At 34.2% G+C, this 19,664-nt stretch overlaps 1 protein-coding gene across 1 annotated transcript; it reads left to right on the plus strand.

Moving 5' to 3' along the window:
• Positions 1-14,271: 14,271 nt before the first annotated feature.
• On the plus strand, positions 14,272-17,222 carry LOC147393422 (putative wall-associated receptor kinase-like 16). Its single transcript, XM_086456751.1, has 3 exons — positions 14,272-15,278; positions 15,419-15,589; positions 15,798-17,222. Exons 1-3 carry the CDS (start codon positions 14,414-14,416, stop codon positions 16,979-16,981), a joined length of 2,220 nt encoding a protein of 739 aa, XP_086312877.1. The 5' UTR covers positions 14,272-14,413; the 3' UTR covers positions 16,982-17,222.
• Positions 17,223-19,664: the final 2,442 nt, after the last annotated feature.

A 19,664-nucleotide genomic window follows, 5' to 3' on the forward strand; every position in this document is an offset into this window, starting at 1 on the left:
ATTATGCATAACACACCAAATAATGATACAGACGCATCGTTTAATTTCAAATTCTCTTTTACTTCCCCATATTTGGATATCTGAAGCGAATCTCTATTATAAGCTTTAGACCCTAAACCTTAAACCCTAGAACTTAAAAGTTATCTCAAGACTTCCACCTATAACAGAATAGCTCTTAAATGCACAATGAAATCAAAGGTTCAAACATCTTCTCTCTACATATCTTGAACTTCAAGGGTTTTTCGCTCAAGCAGATCCACCTCCACAGTTCCTCATCGTTTTTTTCCACTTCTACATCTAGGTTACTCGATCGAAAAAAACCCAATAAAACCATAGTTTTTTTTATACCATAATTTCAATCTAATAAGATTTTGTCTTAAAAAATCTCCACTCGAACTTGGAAGTGTAATGTCTCTATTTCCTCTCCACAACATTGTAGCTGTACAGAGGATGACTTCACACTTGAGCTTAAACTCTGGGGTTTGTCACGCTCTCTCACAGAGTAACCTTTGTTGCACCTTTCCTGATCTTTAATGTTTTTTTTGTTAGTGTGAATATTTGCTTCTCATTGAGATTCTCTCAATTCGGTATTTGTGAATATATGTCTAAGGAAAATTTTGAAATTTTCTCTTTAAATTCAAGAAAATTGTTCATCAAAATTAAAAATTGAAACTAAACTTGAAATCATTTAGGGGGCAGTATAGAGAAAAATGTTTTAAAATTAATTAGGTCAAGCTTATTGAATGCAAATAGGTCTCCTACATGAGTCCTATCATACCAAATAAAAAAAATTATAACATTAAAATCTTTTGAAATAGAATAATCATTCATTGTTAACCAACTGACTACTACAAAAGACCGATATGTTAGAGAGAGGGAGAATTATGAATATATGAGAATCACGGGGCTTAATTGGGGTATGACACACTCAAAAGTGGAGGAAAATGACACAAAGAAGAGAATTTTTCCTAGAAGCAAAATAATTGTTGAAATTCTGCGAAACTCACTAAAGGTTTTATGTACAAAGAATGATCAAGCATTTGTGGGTTGTGTACAAAGGCCTAGAAAGCAATGTGTTTAAGTCAGCGATAGAAGTTCAATCGTTGATCTTGTAGCAGTAAAAAATATCACAGATTTCATCACTCTAATTATTATTATTTTTAGATAGTAAAATTTAACAGCATAGGAGAGGATTTTATTGTGTCTACTTATTGTTCCAATCTTAGATTGTTTCTATTTCACTTATTTATATATGCATATTTTTAATCAGCTTATATTTGAAATTTGACAATTTAAATGAGGGGAAATTGGATAAAATTGGAGAAGATAGTGTATGTTGGCCTTTTCATTTGTTAGGCCTTAAAGTTTCTTAAGTGATCTTAGAAATCACAGATTTAAATATATGAATTGAGGCTTTTAATTCTCATTTTTCCTTATTTGAGCAGTCTTATCTCTTAGGTTGCGTTTGATCGAAAGGAAAATATTTTCCTAGCAAATTGTTTATTTGATAAATGATATCTCAGCAAATCATTTGCTAGTGATTGAATGCACCATGAAAAATCACCTAAAAATTATTATTTAAATATAATTATTTTAATAATTGTGTAAATCATGATAAAATCACTAAAAATATATATGACTTTTTAATAAAATTTTGCCATAATTTTTTTCTAAATTTGGATGAAACTGATTGACATAATGGATGAACACAACAGCCAAGGATGGTCTGAACCAATCCTTAAGCCGACAACAATGGATTGAAAGTAATGGTAAGACTTCGGTGACCACAACACCAATGATTTCGTGATCAATTGGCGACAGATTTGACATTTTTAACCTAAAATTAAAAGGAAATAAGGATTTTTAAAAACCCTCTAAATCTTTAAATCAAGAGCTGTCCATTAAAATTGATTTCAACTGAATACGAGAGCTTCAACCTACCCTGATACCATTTTTTTGGTTTTGATACAATCAAAATCAACTAAAACAGAACCAATAACTTGAATTCAAGAGATAAACTTGTATTGTTCAGATTCAAATAGTACATATAAAAATAGAGCCAATAAAGAATCCCTCTTGATGTTCTTGATTTAGCCAAAATAATGTATATCCAATGCTTCAAGCAACAAATAATAGTTAGTAAACCCAATGGTCCACAACCACTAAAACCTAATCCATTGAATTATGTTAGGTGGGGAGACTTAAAAATTGTGTGGTTGGGGATGAAATTGGAAGGAGTCCTAAGGAGGGTAATGCTCTTATTGATTTAGGAAACCTCTCAAAACCCATCGAATTGAAAACTCTCCGGATTGCATGTTGAATTACCTATTTAGTCCCTCATTACCATTTAACCAACTTTTTAGTCCCTTTAAAAGTCTATATTTGTTTGGATCACTAAAAAGAAATTTTATTTGTTAAATGACCCAAGACTTGAATATGGTTTTGTAAGAATAAATTTCCAACATCTCGTTCATATTCTATATGTAGGGTTGTTCTCCCTCTTTAGGTACTTGAGTCAATTCAAGACTATTTCAAGGCAACAATTCGATTTTGAATGTTAAAAGGAGACATTTGACTTGTGTTCATCCTTTATTCCCATTACAAATATCTGTAGACACCCCATTTCTGCATTCGCCTGGTTAATCAACTCGTCAACCCGATCGCAACGGTTTCCAATGATGGATGTTTATCCCAATGCTTTATTTTGTTACCAGATATGTTTCAGAAATCCGGATGAGGTATCTCGAACTGATAAAACTATAGAAACCACGCTACGCTAGGAAAATATAATCCAAAAAAATATAAAAATCATCATCTTGCAAACAAAAAGAACCTTCATAATAAAAGTCACTAAAAAATGATCAAATTACCAAAGTACCCCTAACCTCAAAACATCCGTAGAGCCCACATTACCCTTAGGAAAATTCATTCAAACATATAAAACAACAAATCGAAACTAAATAAATCATTTTGTCAATTTTCACAAAATTTGACAAAATTAAGAAAATACCCCTCATAAAGTTGACAACCATTTCACACAAAAAATTTCATAAATAACACAAACCAATATTTTCATTGAATTCCTTACGAAAAATCGATTCTAAAACATCATAGAACATAAAAAAATCTACTTAAAACGTGAAAAATCCCCTCTGAGGGCAAAACGATAATTTCACAATTTTTATAATTAAAAATTTTGAAATTAATAAATAAAATATTAAATAATTAAAGAAAAATATTAATAAAATTAATTTAAAATTTTAAACTAAAAAAATCGATCAATCAGGCTCTCAGGTAAAATTGTTGAGGGTTAACAAGATATTTCTTCAAGGACCCCTCCATTTGGGGGTCCAAAGAATTAAAAATATAATAGAGGGGGGTTCTCCAAAAAATTCAAGTCAATCAAGTAAGACTAAAGTCAAAATTAAATTCAATTAAGTAAGACTAAAGTTAAGATATTAAAGTCAATCAAGTAAGACTAAAGTCAAAATCTTAAAGTCAATCAAGTAAGACCAAAAGTCAAAACCCTAATAGAGTTCTAATTAAATAATAACTCTATTTAATAGAATTCTAACTAAAATATAACTCTACCTAAAACAATTCTAACTAAAATATAACTCTACCTAAAACAATTATAACTAAAATATAACTCTAACTAAAAAAATTCTAATTAAACACTAATTCTATCTAAATCAACCCTTAAAAAATCTATAAATAAGGGTCCTCACATCCTATTTTCGTGTCAAATCATAAACCCTAAGAAAAGTAGGTCAGAAAGCTTCCCTAACCTCCCATAAATCCTAATTTTGAAGTCCTGACTCCTTACTTAACACCCCTACCTTAACTTTAGCTCAAAAAATACCTAGAAGCCCTTCAAAAACACTCAGAAATTCATAAAAAAAAATTCGAAGAATCTAGATCTATGAAAGAGATACCTTGCCTCGGAACTCAGAGATCAGATCCGAAGACAAAACAAAGCGAGGAATACTATACGAGGAGCTATTTTATCAGATCCAAGGGAATAAAATCGTTGCGTTTGGAAAATGTGAGTATTTTTATTTTTTTATTATTATTTAGGTGGTGTTAGCAATGTAATTTTATTTGAGAATTAGTAGAGACCGGCGTTTATCGGGCAGGGTTAGTACCTAACACTTTCTAACCCCGTAACGTGATCTCCGGACCCGTATTTTTCTTTCGTAGATTAGTTTATTTACCTTTTAGAGTCAAAATTCGATTCCTAGACCGTAATAACTAGGTGGCGACTCCCAAACCTCAAATGTCAAAAGAGGATCCGTGGATCGAGGACGCTCTCAATATCCAACCTCACAAGAAATGGGGTGGTTGATTGTGAGTTGTGAATTTCTAACATAGTTGTCAATGTTGATATTTAGCTCAAGTCCAATAAATTTAGCTCAATTAACTTTTAAACTTAAATTAAATAAATAAAGAATATAGACTAAAACTCACTCAAACTGAAGTTATAAATGAATTTCCACTAAGAATGGGAGAGAACTTGAGAAAATCCTTCAATGAATGAGTTTCAATTTCGGTAGTACTTTCCCCCACCAAAAAAATGGGTGATGTTACAAGCACCCCAATTATTCTTTAAGGCAATCCAACAAATACGTTTTCACGATTAGGGCAACTTAATAGATGAAAGCAACCCGTCTTCCTCATCGATTTGAATAGATTGGCTTTCCTCCATCAACACAGTCATCGGAACAGCCCCACTGCCTGAGTTCTTTTAAAAATATGGCATTCTTCCTCCTTTTTGAAGCACTACACATAAATACCAGCAGAACCTATGGAGTATGTTTGTTTTCATGTCTTTCCCATGAGTAGTGTCACCACCACATTAAACACCACGAAAATCACCGTCATAATTGAGAGGTAGCATCCCGAGATAAATACCTTTCATCGCCCATTTGGTGAGATGAGTATTATTTTTGATGATACGAAGCACCTTATTGACCTTCTTATAAAGGGTCAGACTATCAATGGGTCTGATGTAGGGTTGTTGGACGCGATACAATTGGTTGTATTTGCATTATATATACCAAAAAATGTCGTGGCAAAGGAGTTTTAAAAAAATAGATGTTACAAGATTAAGATGGAGTGGTTGCAGAATAATTTAACTGATTGTCCGAAGAATGCATCCTCGCATAAAAAAGATGTTCTTCGGTCTGAATATGTCGGTTTGTCTGTAAGATCGAGGTTCATGTCTCCATTATCATTGCACATGGGTGTTTCCTCTTAATAGGAAGCAGCTGAAAAGCAAGCCTTCAATGTTGTTGTGACTTGATGAGCTAAATGGGGGGAAGGGGGGCAGCAATAGGCAGAAGATTGCTTAGTGTAAGGAGTAGCTCCTTGAGAGTGAGAGTCCCTTACAGAGCTTTAATAAGAGAGGAACGGCCCTAGTTTAAGTATTCAAGGGAAAGCGTTAGAGATATTAATGGTCTGTACCGACTTACTTGCTTCCTTTATAAATAAATCCAAATCAAGAAAGAAAGATGATAACTGAAAAATCAAAGTTGGATTGATGGTTCGGTGAAGAAAGAGACAATGGAGAAGGAGAGATTGAGTCGAAGCAAACCTCTTCATCTTAAAAAAAAATGGCAGGGCGACAGCTGCAACCAACGAGGGAACGTGGGATTCTTCGGTAAAAAAAAAAAAAACAAACAAACAGATTGACATTTCAATTTTGAGATTTTGTCTTTAATGGAAGCCAATTTCAAACCCAGTTATCGATTTCTCTCTGGAGAAAGAGAGCTAATCCGATTTATTTAGAATCCCTTTCGAATTTGACAAATCCGAAGTATGGAACTCGAATCAAGTCATCTCATGATACGAACCTACTTTGATCAGATCACAAAAATAATAAAAGATGAAGAAAGATCAGAAATTGATATCTTTCGAGGGAAATCGAACCTCCTAAGCCACCAATTCAAGATGGTGTGTAACACCCCGGATTTTCAACTCATATCTCGAGGAAAGTAAATGGTGAGATTTGGAGGGAAATATCGAATGAGAGACTTAGAGTAAAATACTCGGATTTTGTTATGATTAATTTCGAGGAAAATCAACTTCGCCATTAGATTCAAAAGCATCGGAATATATACATTAGCCTGTAAGCAAGTCCGAATTCGAATTCGGATAGAGAAGTTATAGAATCCTCGAATTTCGTGTTAAGTGGGACCCAAAATAGTGGAATTTCGTTAGAGCGAGAATCGAAAAGATTTGATGACACCATTAGATCCGAATCGAAAAAATATTCGAAATGGTATATTCGTTTGTCGTTTTCCGAGTCCGAATAGTTAAGTTACGATCGAAATTAGAAATAAGGGGGGAAATTACAAGTATGCCCCTCAGCTTTATTATAAAAGAAATCTTATTTCTTTTATTTCATTTCATTTCTCTTCTTTTCCAAGGAAACCAAACGGCAGCCACTTCTCAACCCAAGGGTTTCAACCCATTCCCATCAAGTTCTAGCCCGAACGAAGCCGAGTTGAACCTCGACGAAGAAGACAAAGTTGTCGGCCACGTCGAGAGCTACAACTTCACCACCTTTGGTTGTTCATTCTTGTTTGTTTTCCCCATCCTTCATCAAAAACCAGCCGGGTAGCTCGAGTAAACCTCCACATCTTCCATCCGAGGGCTTCATCGAGTTAGGAGCTAGGTCTATGCTTCATTATAGAGGAGAAGGAGAACGTCATTGTCGGATACCTTGCGAACCCTTGCTCATTTGGCATCCAAGTCAGCCCAACCTCGACTCTCGAGCCACCAACCTTGATCATTGTGTGAGTTTATCACGTTCGACGTCCACAACCAAGTAAGGGACTTCCAATTCTTATTGGTAGCTTTAGATTTCCGAAATGTGCATTTAGGGTTTTAAAACAAAACTTATTGTTTGCATTTAAATCGTAGAAAGTTGTTGTTCGATTTCAAATTCATGGTAGAAGTAGGTGTTTTGCTTATGTTTGATCGAATCTTGATAACAAAATCGTGGGTGGGTAGAATGGTTCGAAGAATGAAAAAGGAAATCGAAAAAGGGATCGAAAAACCCAAAAATCGCGAGTGAGGTTCAGGCTGTAGGCGGGTAGGGTCGGTTCCACCGGCACCTACCGAAGGCATTCTGTCGGTCCCACCGACAGAATGAAGCTTCTGCCACCGACGAAACGCGATGAAATTTTATGCTGTCGGCAGGACCGTCGGTCCCACCGACATCTGCCGAAGACCAATCTGTCGGTTCCACCGACAGAATCCTGATTCTGCCGCCGACAGCCACCGACAGACACAGTTCTCTTCAGAACAGTGTTCTGACTCTTGGCTTGACCTCCTCACACCTTATACACTATTTCTCACCCTTTATTTCATTAAAAACATTTAAGTAAATGTCCTCTTTAATTTTTACTTTCCATTTACTTTAAGTTCTTTAATGAAATTAAGGTTTTACCCCCCATTTCGGAACAATTGGAATGGTTTCAAGATCCAAATCTCAAAGGATCAAAATCCGAATTTTGGTTTAAAGAACAAAACGTAATTTTTGACGTTTTCGGCAAGTTTTCAAAATGAAATAACTTTCGCGTTTCTTTGAATTAGATTACAAAAACTATATGGTGTTGAATCTCATGATCGAGACTTTCATTTCGAAAAACCCGTTTTTAATTTCGAGAACTTTGAAAAATTGAGTTTTTGACACTTAGCCAAATTTTCACCAGCTTTCATTATTTTTAACAGCTTTTGCTCCGTGCATCATCGGGACCTTGTTTTTGAATAAACTTTGAAGGTTTTCAATGAAAAGACCAAAAGAATGACTTTGAAAGATTAAAAATGAATGGTTGATTTGAAAGGATGAAAAATGAGAATGTTGAGAGAATGGGAAAAGGGAATGAACGGTAAAATGTCAGAATCACGCCCGAGGGGTGATGTCTGCATTTTACATTGTATGTTGTATGTAGGTTGGTGAAAGGATATCCAGGTTATTAATGAAAGGGTTGCATGTTTATTTCCGATTATGTTAGCGCTTGCGCTGAGTACTGTTATTTATTTTAGGCCGGGTGGCCACGGTTGCATGGTAGGAACTGGATATTCGTTCTCAACCCTGTTCTGTTAATTTCTCTTTTGTTTTAAATGAAAAATCATATATGTACGTAGCTATTTTGTGAGCTGTTAAAGGGTTTGTGAATGCCTGAAGGGATAGTGTGTCACATCATCCGGAGGGGTGCACTATCCTGAGATGTACGGTAGGGACCACCAAACTCATACGTGGTATGGGACGCGTATGAGAGTGGAGTCACAACTGGAATCCGGGTCCATTCCTTTCTTATCTTTACCAGTGAACGTGTTTTGTAAAGGTGGTCGTATACGAGTGGAGTGTCCTTTGGGAATCATATGCACGCCTGATAGGCATAGACGAAGATGATTAGTCAGTGATCACAACAACATCTAGTAGTAGTCGAACGTTCTGACACATCGAAAAGAGACCCATTGCTTACGGTCACGTCAAACGGCCAGCCTGAGCCGGATAAATGGTTCCGCAAGCGTGGTAGACACGACCAGCCACAAAATCAGGAACTACGATGTTATTGAGGAATATCATGTCCCGACTGGGAGTGATCCAGTCGTGAATCCCAACTCTTTAATTCCAATACTCCACCATTTGTATTATGTACCTGTTGTTATATTTCGAATTATAAATGAGAAGCATGTCTATTATTTCAATGTTGGTAATATTATTTGCATAAAAAAAAAATGTATGATGAGTATGGATGATTGATGCTATCTGTAATTTTAAAACTGTTTAGTTGCTCATCCCTGGCTATATGTACCAGTTGATCGTATTTTATCTTGTAAAACCTTGCATGTATTAAAATGTTCAGTATGCTTTATTCGATCATGCTTAGGAAGGGTTATTAGTAGGAATTGGCTGTGGACTTGCTGGGTAACTTTCGTTACTCACCCTTTCCTTCCTATTTTTTTTAGTTTCAGCACTTGCAGCTGTCGAGGCAGGCGTAGAGGCAGTAATTGAGGAGTATCTGGTCGATCAGATCGACGATCAGATTTTATCGCCTGGTGAGCACTAGGGCCACATCCCTTAGTATTGTCAGTTTCATCCAGGATGTATGTAGTTTTTGGATTTGAGAGTTTAGGCATCTGTTAGAGTGAGAGTGTTTTGGTAAGCCTGTATATGATTAAATCTTCCGCACTCTGATCTACTTACATGTTAGATGTAATTAGTCTTCCGCTGTTATTTTCTGTATTTACAGCTTTATATACAGGTTGTATTATAAATTGGTTTATCAGGTTTGAGTTCCGTGAAACGTTAACATAAACAGAGGAGACCATGCCGAAATTTTGAGGTGCCACCTAGTACCTTGGGATTTGGCATTGGGATTTGTGTTAGCGTTTGGCGGGGCGCCACATGGTGAATCTCCAATCCAATTAAAGACCAAATATATTTTCTCTGCATATTTTCATTATAAGATCAAAATGAATTTAAATACAAGAGAAAATAAAACTACCCATTAACTGATTTTCCCAATCTCAAACTAACTACTCTAAACTACCCACTCATACTCATTTCAAAGAACTACCCTATAACACACCTACATACTCTCAACCTCCCACTCACAAAGGGTTATGATCCCATACAATAGAAGCACCCTAAACTACCCTACTCACCTTTCTCCCATATAAGCACATAACATTCCACCTTCCTTGAAAACAACCTTGTCCTCAAGGTTGGAACCTCCTGGATCCCAATTGATAAGTTTTATTTTCTCTTGTATTTAAATTCATTTTGATCTTAATGAAAATATGCAAAGAAAATATATTTAGTCTTTAATTGGATTGGAGATTCACCATCTCGAATTGATAGTTTAGGAGGTCCGATCTCCCTCGAACGAGATCAATTTCTAATCTTTCTTCATCTTTTATTATTTTTGTGATCCGATCAAAGTAGGTTCGTATCATTTCACACCCGAATTTAAGAAATCGATTTGTAATTCGAGATCATGGAAGGTGAAAATCGATCTTGGTTGTGAAAATGCGAAATCCTTGTGAGTTAACATACCTGATTGGTCGAGAAGATTACAAGGACAATCGAATGAGAGAAAACGATGAGATGAGGATGATTATGATGATAATGAGGAAGAAGAAAGCAAGATTCCTCTTCACGAGTTCTTAGCGAGGCAATTTGCAAGGAGTCGAATCGTTCCATTTTCTGTTCATGTTGGGAGGACTTTGAAGGGGAAGGATCTGAACAGGGAAAGAAATTGAGAAGCCATTCAAAGTAAATCTCGAATTAAGAAAGAAGAAGTAAAGAAAGCCTAAGAGAACGCACGACCACAAGTCGTCGAGATCTGTAATTTAGTAAGATTCAAATCTTACTAAGGGGTTTTGAGATCACTTTGGGTTATAATAAAAATATGATATAACATCTCATCTTGTAGATAATAAAATTCTATGAGCCAAATAAATTTCTCTATTGAATTTTAATTCTAAATTGGGGAGTTCGATGGAAATTCAATAGCCACCCATTTCTTTAAAACCTTGGATCAGGCAAAATAAAACAATATATATATGAACATCGTTATTACGACCCCTATTACGACTCATATTGCAACACACCATTTTGTCTTATATGGGCAAAAATGTTTGGAATGGGCTGATTTTTTGTGAGGATGATCTCTATGATGAGAGGATCATCCTGGCAAAAACTCATCCAATTCCAAAACTTCTAACCCCATCAAAATTGATTTACAAAAATTGGACGGTCTATAATTTTTCAAAAAAAATTGAATGGTCTAGAAGTTTCATAATGAGCTGATTTTTGGCAAGGATGATCTCCTCACCATAGAGATCATCCTCACAAAAAATCAGCCCATTCCAAACATTTTTGCCCATATAAGACAAAATGGTGTGTCACAATGTGAGTCGTAAGAACCCGACCCATATATATATATATATATATATATATAATATATATATATATATATATATATATATATTTGTTTGGATATAAGTTTTCTCCATGAAATCTAGAGTCATGTGGTTTTGGATTTGCTAATATGATAATTCATTTGATCTCAACGACCCTTAGTAGGAACAAAAATCTTACTATGTGAGTAAGAAAAAAAGGCACGAGGAAAAGAATCAAGAAAAATGTTATATATAAAAGAATACTTTCTCGAAAATGATTTTCACACAAAAAAATATTTCATCAAAATGACTTTCACTAAAATTTTGGAAAATATTCTTCATGAAAATTTTGAAGATGCTTTTATAAAAAAAAAATTTTAATTTCTTTGAGTAATTTTTTTTGAAATTCTTTCCTTTAGAGAAACATCTTTCCCCAAAATATTTTCATAAAAGATGTGAAAATCACAAAATCAATTTTCAACTAAAAGCTTTTAGAAAATATTTTTCTCCAAATGTTTTCCTAAAATAAGCATTTTCTTAAAAATATTTTAAGAAAATATTTTAAGAAAATAAAAGACTTCTAATATATATATATATATATATTATATATATATATATAATAATAAATATATTGGAAACATTTTCCATAAAAAAAATGGTGTCTTGAAAATAACCCTAAAAGGAATCATTGACATTTGTTTGTTAATATTTGTAGGATTAAAGTCCTTTCTTCACACGTGGTTGATTTCCCCTAAAGTTCCAACCACCGTTGATTACAAGCATGATCAATGATACATTGCCTTCTACTCTGTTTCAAACTACACATCATTGAGGGACCATTTGTAGACATCAAAATTTAAACGCGTAGCTTTCTAAATTAAAAAAATGCCTCATAAATCAAAATTGGGCCCACAAGTCTAAATTGGGGGTGCATTAATCGAGATAGGCCTCATATGGTTTGGGTATGAGTTTTCGCAAATAAAATCCATTATCCAACAAATCTAAGTGATCCACATTAATTATTGGGCCCATACACCTAACAAACGACTTAGCCCATAGTTAAATTCAAAGTTCATTAAATGGGTCGGATCAATAGCCAAATACCATTTAAACCGATTATGTAAAATCCGATTAGATAAGGTGGCATATTTATAAATTTCATTCTACCCTAAGTCTATAAATACCAAAGCCTCCCTCATTTTGAAGGGATATAGTTCATTTTCTCTCAAAAGACAGAAGTTCTCCTTCTAAAGAAGAAGAAGTTCTCAAGACCTCCTCTAGCGACAAAACAAAACTCTTCAAAAATTCGAACTCCGATTAAAGAGAAGATCAAGCATAAAGCTCTTCTCCGAAAATCAAAAAAATATTATCAATCGATAAAGCGCGAAACTCGAAGAGAAGAAAACCTACAGAAGTTTTTACAGAAGATCAAGCACAAACAAAGTCATCGTCAAAGCAATTTTCTTACCCGATAAAACGCGTAGTCCGGAGAGAAGAAAAGTTACATACGTCATTATTTTGCACTTGACTATTAATCAAAAGAAAATACTGAGATTTATACTCTCATTTTCATCAAAATAAATAAATTAATTTGCGATCTTATTTTACGAATCTCGAGGTAGATTTGTTAAATTTATTATCGACATTGAATAAAAAAGTTTTGTGAGATGTCGACTTTTTATAATGTCAACATTTTTTCAAAAATTGACGGCATTATAGTTTCGATATTAGTAAAAAAAATGTCGACATACAAATGTCATTTCTTGTGAAAATAGAACAACAAAAAAACTGTCGAGTGTCAAACAATGTAATTTTTGGACATTTTTGGACAAATGTGAATATTAACAATTTTATTTTCATTCAAGCCGTCGTTCTTGACTATTTGAATCGTCGATCACAATGATTCATGTTCAAAGGTCCAAATCAACACTTTATAAATTGTTGATCTCGACAATTATAAAAGGTTAATCTCAATGATTTGAATCATAAATTTGATGGTGGATTTACAATGGGAGCACTTGCCCCCACAAGAATTTTAAAAATTATAAATGTTTGTATGCTACTGTAATTGATAATAGCAGCGAAAAAATAGATTCATCATTATTGTCCCCACAAGAAATTTTAAAATTTGTAAGAGTCTTAGTTGCACCTACATAGACAAATTCTAGTTCCACCGTTAGTGGAACTCAACAATTGAAAGATAGTGTGTAGACATTAAGAAAGAAAAAGAAATTTCTAGCAGTACTATCTAGTTACAACCCCCCCCCCCCCCCCAACAAAAAAAAAAGTTCGGGGTTATTTAGAAAGAAATCTTTTTGTTAGGGGTGATTAAGTTAGTCATGTTAGTGTGATTTCAATTCCTTCTAGAATATGTTATTAGTAAGATTAGCCTTACTAAGTTAGAAAGATTTCAATTCTTACTAAGGGTCATTGAAATCATCTTGTGATATCCAAAAGCATGATCCAATGCCACAAGGATGTTGAGGACAAAATTCTTTGAATAAAAATAAAAAATAATTAATTTGAATTTTGGAAGCTTGATAGTCATCCATTTTCTAAACTTTGGATCTAGTACAAAAGAAAGAAGAAAAAAAATTGAATTTGTTTTAGATCTGATTTTTTTCATAAAATCTAAAGGGTTATAGTGTTGGATTGCCAATATGCTAATGCATTTGATATCAAAGACCTTTAGTAAGAGTTGAAATCTTACCAAGTTAGTAAGAAGAAATGTTTTTCTATTAAAAAAATTTATTATATTAATAAACAAAGACCCTTCTATTCTATAAAAACTGGAGTGAAAGCCGCCATCCCAAGAAACGAGCAATGCTATGGGATTATCCACAATTATTCGTGCTTTAAAAAACAAAAAATCATCAGTTTTTTTTTTTAAATAATCGTGATTTAATTGATTGATGAGAATATCACGATTAGATTGAGATTTAAAAAATAAAAATAAATAAAAAACTATGACCATTTTTGTCACTATGATTTGGAGAGCCTTGCACCCCAGCTAGAAAAGTCCTAATAAATAATTATAATTTATTGATTCGGCCTACCACTCTCAACGACTTCAACGAAAGAAGTTATTGACTCTTCATCCTAAGTATAGGACTTTTCTAGCTTCAACAAATGGTTGAGGTTCTCTATCCAATTAAAAGAGAGAGAAAAACACAAAATTCCAAGAGATAGGTCACATCTTCTTCTAGGGATTAATTCATTTATTAGGGATACAATTTCTCGGGAATGAATCCATAGCATCTCAACCGTCTGTTTCATGAGGCTAAATATTTCCCTATTCAATAACATGTGTATAAATTTTGTTTTGATTCATTCTTATTTAGACTTCTCAACTCAACTTGCAATTAAAGAAAAGTATAAGCAACACTGAATGGGAAAAACTTCTGATAGGCATTTTTCTTGGTTCTCTCAGCCTCCCCTCCCCCCCAATCCAACCCTGTAGCATAAGAAGGAAAAAAAAAAAAAGAAAGAAAGAATGGAAACCTTATTTACACAGCTTCTCTTGCTTCATTTCATCCAGTTATTGTCGGCCCCCGCGGTATCCCAAACCTCATTGCCTGAATGCCCGGAAAAATGTGGAACCGTAAACATTCCCTACCCTTTCGGCATCGGAAAAAATTGCTATAGGGATATCAGATATAGTGTAACATGCGACAACACAAGCTTTCCCACTCCGAAAGCCTTCCAAGGTAATGGTAACGTTGAGATTCTAAATATAACGCTAAACGAAGTGATCATAAATGGTCTGCACGGAATAGACTGTTATAATAGGCAAGGTCAAAGTGCTCGTCGAGAAAATGCATCGATCGATTTGATGGAAACCCCACTAACCTTTTCGTCCACCCGAAACAAATTCACAGCCATCGGGTGTGACACAATTGCGATCCTCAGTGAGTCTAAGGACAAAAATTTCTCAAGTGGGTGTATGTCGATCTGCAACAACGAAAATAGCGTGATCGATGGGTCTTGCTCCGGTATCGGTTGTTGCCAGATTTCCATTCCCAATGGACTTAAGAGTTACACCGTGAGTCTCACGAGCAGAGACAATCATGTTAATTCTTGGGAGTATAACAAATGCGGCTACGCCTTCTTGGCTGATAAAAATTGGTTCACTTTCGAGCGCTCGGATCTCTCCAATGATAGTAAATTCGATAATATACCCGTGGTGCTGGACTGGGCTATTGGGAAAGAGACGTGCCAAGAAGCTGAAAAAGGAAATTTAACATCTTATGCTTGTGGTCCGAATAGCTTCTGTAATAATTCCATCAATGGCCCTGGTTATCAGTGTTTCTGCCTGAGCCGTTATGAAGGGAACCCATATCTCCCACAAGGATGTCATGGTGAGTTTTCTTTATTTTACTTTAAATAAATATTAGCCAAAGGAAGCTTAATTGCTTAAACATTATTAAAACAACAATATGGTGATATATAATGTGAGCCATCTTTCTTCTCCTGGTGATGATGAGCTTTAGTGACACAGATGTTGATGAGTGTAAGGATCTCCCCTGCAAGGAGATGGAGATTTGCAATAATACTCCAGGGAGTTATACCTGCTCTTGTCCAGAAGGCTACCATGATGATGACAGTACGGTAAACGGAACCCACTGCCACCGTCATACAAAACCAGTTCCAGTGATAGAAATTGTTGCAGGTAAGTGCCCATTTTATCATGATTTTATATGCAAGCTAATGGAATAGGCTCCACGGGCACCCATGTTTACTAGTAATTCTCTTTCGTGGCCTTCAATTTCAGGAACTTATCTTGTTTACCCTTTGATTTCAAAGTCCTCAATGGGTGGAACCCTTTTGTTGTTGAATGGTATTTGTAATTTAACTATTTTAACTTGTTTACAATACAGGTACTGGTTTAGGATTTTTGTTTCTAATCGCTTGTTGTGCCTTATTTTACCGGGTATTCAAGCAAAGAAAACTCATCAAACTCAGAGAGAAATTCTTCCAACAAAATGGAGGTATGTTGTTGCAGCAGCAAATCTCTTCACGTAAAGGTGTTTCTGAGATTGCCAAGATTTTTACCGTGGACGACCTAAAAAGAGCGACCAACAATTATGATGACAGTCGGATTCTAGGCCAAGGAGGCTACGGTACGGTGTACAAAGGAATTTTACCTGATAAAAGAGTAGTAGCCATTAAGAAGTCCAAAATAATGGATCAAAGCCAAATTATACAGTTTATAAATGAAGTCGACATTCTTTCTCAAATCAACCATCGAAATGTGGTGAAACTATTGGGTTGTTGTTTAGAAACAGAAGTTCCTATGTTGGTTTATGAATTCATTTCTAATGGTACTCTCTTCCAACACATTCACAACCGGAGCAATGGAAGTAGTCCCCTTTCTTGGGAAAATCGTTTAAGGATTGCGGCCGAAACTGCAGGAGCATTAGCTTATTTGCATTCTGCACATTCGATACCAGTCCTACACAGAGATGTCAAATCCTCCAACATACTATTAGATGAGAATTACATAACAAAAGTATCCGATTTTGGAGCTTCGAGGTTGGTTCCTCTTGAGCAAACTCAAATGACTACGCTCGTTCAAGGAACCTTGGGCTACTTAGATCCTGAATGTTTTCAAACGGGTCAATTAACAGAGAAAAGTGATGTTTATAGCTTCGGTGTTGTTCTTGTGGAACTCTTAACAGGGGAGAAGTCCATTTCAACGGAGAGATCCGAGGAACATAGAAGTCTAGCTATGTTTTTTGTTTCTTCAATCAAAGAGGACCGTCTCTTTCAAATTCTTGAAAAACGAGTTGAAAATGAGGGTGACAAAGAGCAATTGTTGGTAGTAGCTGAGCTAGCAAGGCGATGCATAAAGCTGAAAGGGGAAGACAGACCCACAATGAAGGAGGTGTCAGCGGAGCTAGACCGATTGAGAAAGTACCAAGAACATCCATGCGTACAACAAAATCAAGAGGAGACGGTTTATTTGTTAGGTGAACCATCGAATTCTTCCAATGCTGATGCAACTGGTCAAGAAAGTTTGAGAGATCACTACATACTAGAATTAGAGATGGCGGCTCGATAATCATTCAGCAAGACATCTTAGCTAAAACTTTCCCTTAATACATTTTTACACTTGTATTTTTGGTATTTGTATGTCTAAGTTGGTTGTCTAGTCATGTAGAACAATCATGTATCCTTCTTCTGTGTAGTGTACTAAGACTAACTAAGCATGTGTTTCTATACAAAATCTGTACTTATTTGATGATTTATAGTTTATACGAATTGTTATTGAGTCAAAGTGCACGGCTTCATGTCAAATGTGTGATTCCACAATAATTGAGGTCCTTTTGTAAACCTCATGCTGGAAGTGTTTGTGCAAGTCTCACTAGGCCTCTGTTGGATCGATTGTCTTATGATCTATATCATCAGGTTCTTTAGAAGCTTGAAAAAACTACTTACGCCTCTTTATACGCAGTGATGTGTGATGCAATTATAAGTTGCTTCTAGACTTCTTTGAGCACCCTCGGAACTTCGACGGATACTTGCATAATGCATTCTATTGCTAAATCAGTTTTTATTTTCATAAAATATTGACTTTGGTCAGGCAGAATTATGTACCTTAAGATTTCTTTATTTTAACTAAAATTCAAATTAATATAGGTTTACTCATTATTGAGTATCATACTTTTGTTCTATATAAAATATATGAATTTATATATGCATGTTATATATTACTTGAAATATTTTGACTTGACTTTTTTCTTAATTATTAAAATTATGAAACTAAAACTCATTTTTCTTTATTAAGGATTGGTACATATTTCATGCCCAGCATCTCTATCTTAGAATCAAGAAAAGTAAGAAATACTCAATTGAATAATTAAAATTAGATGTTAACCAATGGCAGAAATTGATTATTTTGTGATCGTTAATGATGCATTATTTGTCCTTTGGACTAGATGTACATGCCCAAGAAAAAGGTCATATGCATGGTTTCAAATCTCATCTAAGACTGAGATGACTTGCCCAAGTCATCTCACACGCAGTCTCGTCAAAAAACTGAGATGACTTGAGCAATATTTTGAAAATCTTGGCCCAGTAAAACTTGGCCCAGTCAATGATTTTTATTAAATTAAATAATTATTTTCTTATAATTTAAAAATATTTATTATCTAAATAAAAATATAATCTTATTACTAATTATCTCATAATCTATCTTATTTTATAAAAAAAATTATAATTACTTATATATAAATATATATTGATAAATAATTATAAATCTAGTTAAATAATTTATCTCGTCTGAGACAACTCGGTCTCGTCTACCAAAGAGACTAGTCATCAAACCCACATTTGACACTATGGTTGTACTTATATGCTCGTGAGAGAGACACTATTGGCACCTAACCTTTATTTATTACACCCTAGTTCATTAAATTATTTATCACACCCCAATTAAACATTAAAACACACTATTCAAGTACATTATAAAAGTTTGGCTCAAGTTATTATTTCAATGTTTCAAACCTTACAACACCAGCAATTTCGCTAGTTGTTTACAATTAGGATTAGGTTCATGTAAAATCTAAAACCTAAAATTAGAAACCTAACAAAAACAAAAATACAAGAGCGTCTGATGGCACCCAACTGTTACTTATTATCTATCATTCAAATTTTTGTTTTTTAAATGAGATGTAACAAGTAAAAGTTGGGGTGTCAATAACACCTCCCTTAAATTGGGGTGAATCTCCGTCTTGTGCGCTGAATACAACAAAATTCTAAGTTTGGTACTTAATTCCCAAAACATGGTTTTCAAATGAAAATATCACTTTTATAATTTATGAATTTGCCACTTTTGTTATCATGATTGATAAAAATCAGCAATTTTGCCATATTAACGATCTCACTAGTAATTTTATAGGTGAATTCATTGATGATAAAAGGGACAAATTCATTGGAAAAACTTGTTGGGGACCAAAATGAACATTGTACCGAATGGGAATTTTAACAAAAGTTGCCCATGTTTTAGAAAAAAAATCCCTAAAATGGTACTCTCATTTAGGGTTGCACATTGGATTGAGTAAATCTGATAACCGAACTAATTCGAGCCTTTTGGATTGAATTGGTTTGGATTGAGCATGGTTTGGTTCGGATGGAGATTGTAAAAAAAAAAAAAAAAATCCAATTGATTTGGTTCAATTCTAGATTAGGGGTATAATAAAATTGAACTAATTTTTATATCTATTATAATATATATATATAACTCTTTCTTAGTTTCGTTGTTTTATTATTTATTTCTCTCTTCTTCAAGTTTGAAGAAAAGCTAGCCGTCGTTCATTTCCCTCACTCACCTCATAATTCGTCACCTCGTAAAAAAACGAAGAAGTAATACATCTCTCTCTCTCAACTATGTTAATGTGTTAGAGATAACTCATCAAAATCTTCAACTTCATCTCCTCTATTTTTTTCTAACAAAAACTCATAAAAAAATGTGCTCTCTTACTTTTAATCACAAAGTAACAATTAACATTTGGTTTCGACTTTAAACAAGCAACAAGTAACATTTGATTTTAGGAATGACTTTGATTTTCAATCATCCTTTACAAAATAAGTATTAAACAATTTTTATTTTCTAATTTTTTCATGATTTTTAGTTTTAATGTGTTATGTATGTTGCTTTATTAATGTTTAAATAAAAAGTATTTTGATACTTTATTTATACGTCTTACGTGTTATACGTGATGCTTTATTTAATATTTATTTTA

Source organism: Akebia trifoliata, chromosome 10 (genome assembly GCF_017979445.1).
Source record: "Akebia trifoliata isolate Shusen 1 chromosome 10, ASM1797944v1, whole genome shotgun sequence".
Lineage (NCBI taxonomy): Eukaryota > Viridiplantae > Streptophyta > Magnoliopsida > Ranunculales > Lardizabalaceae > Akebia > Akebia trifoliata.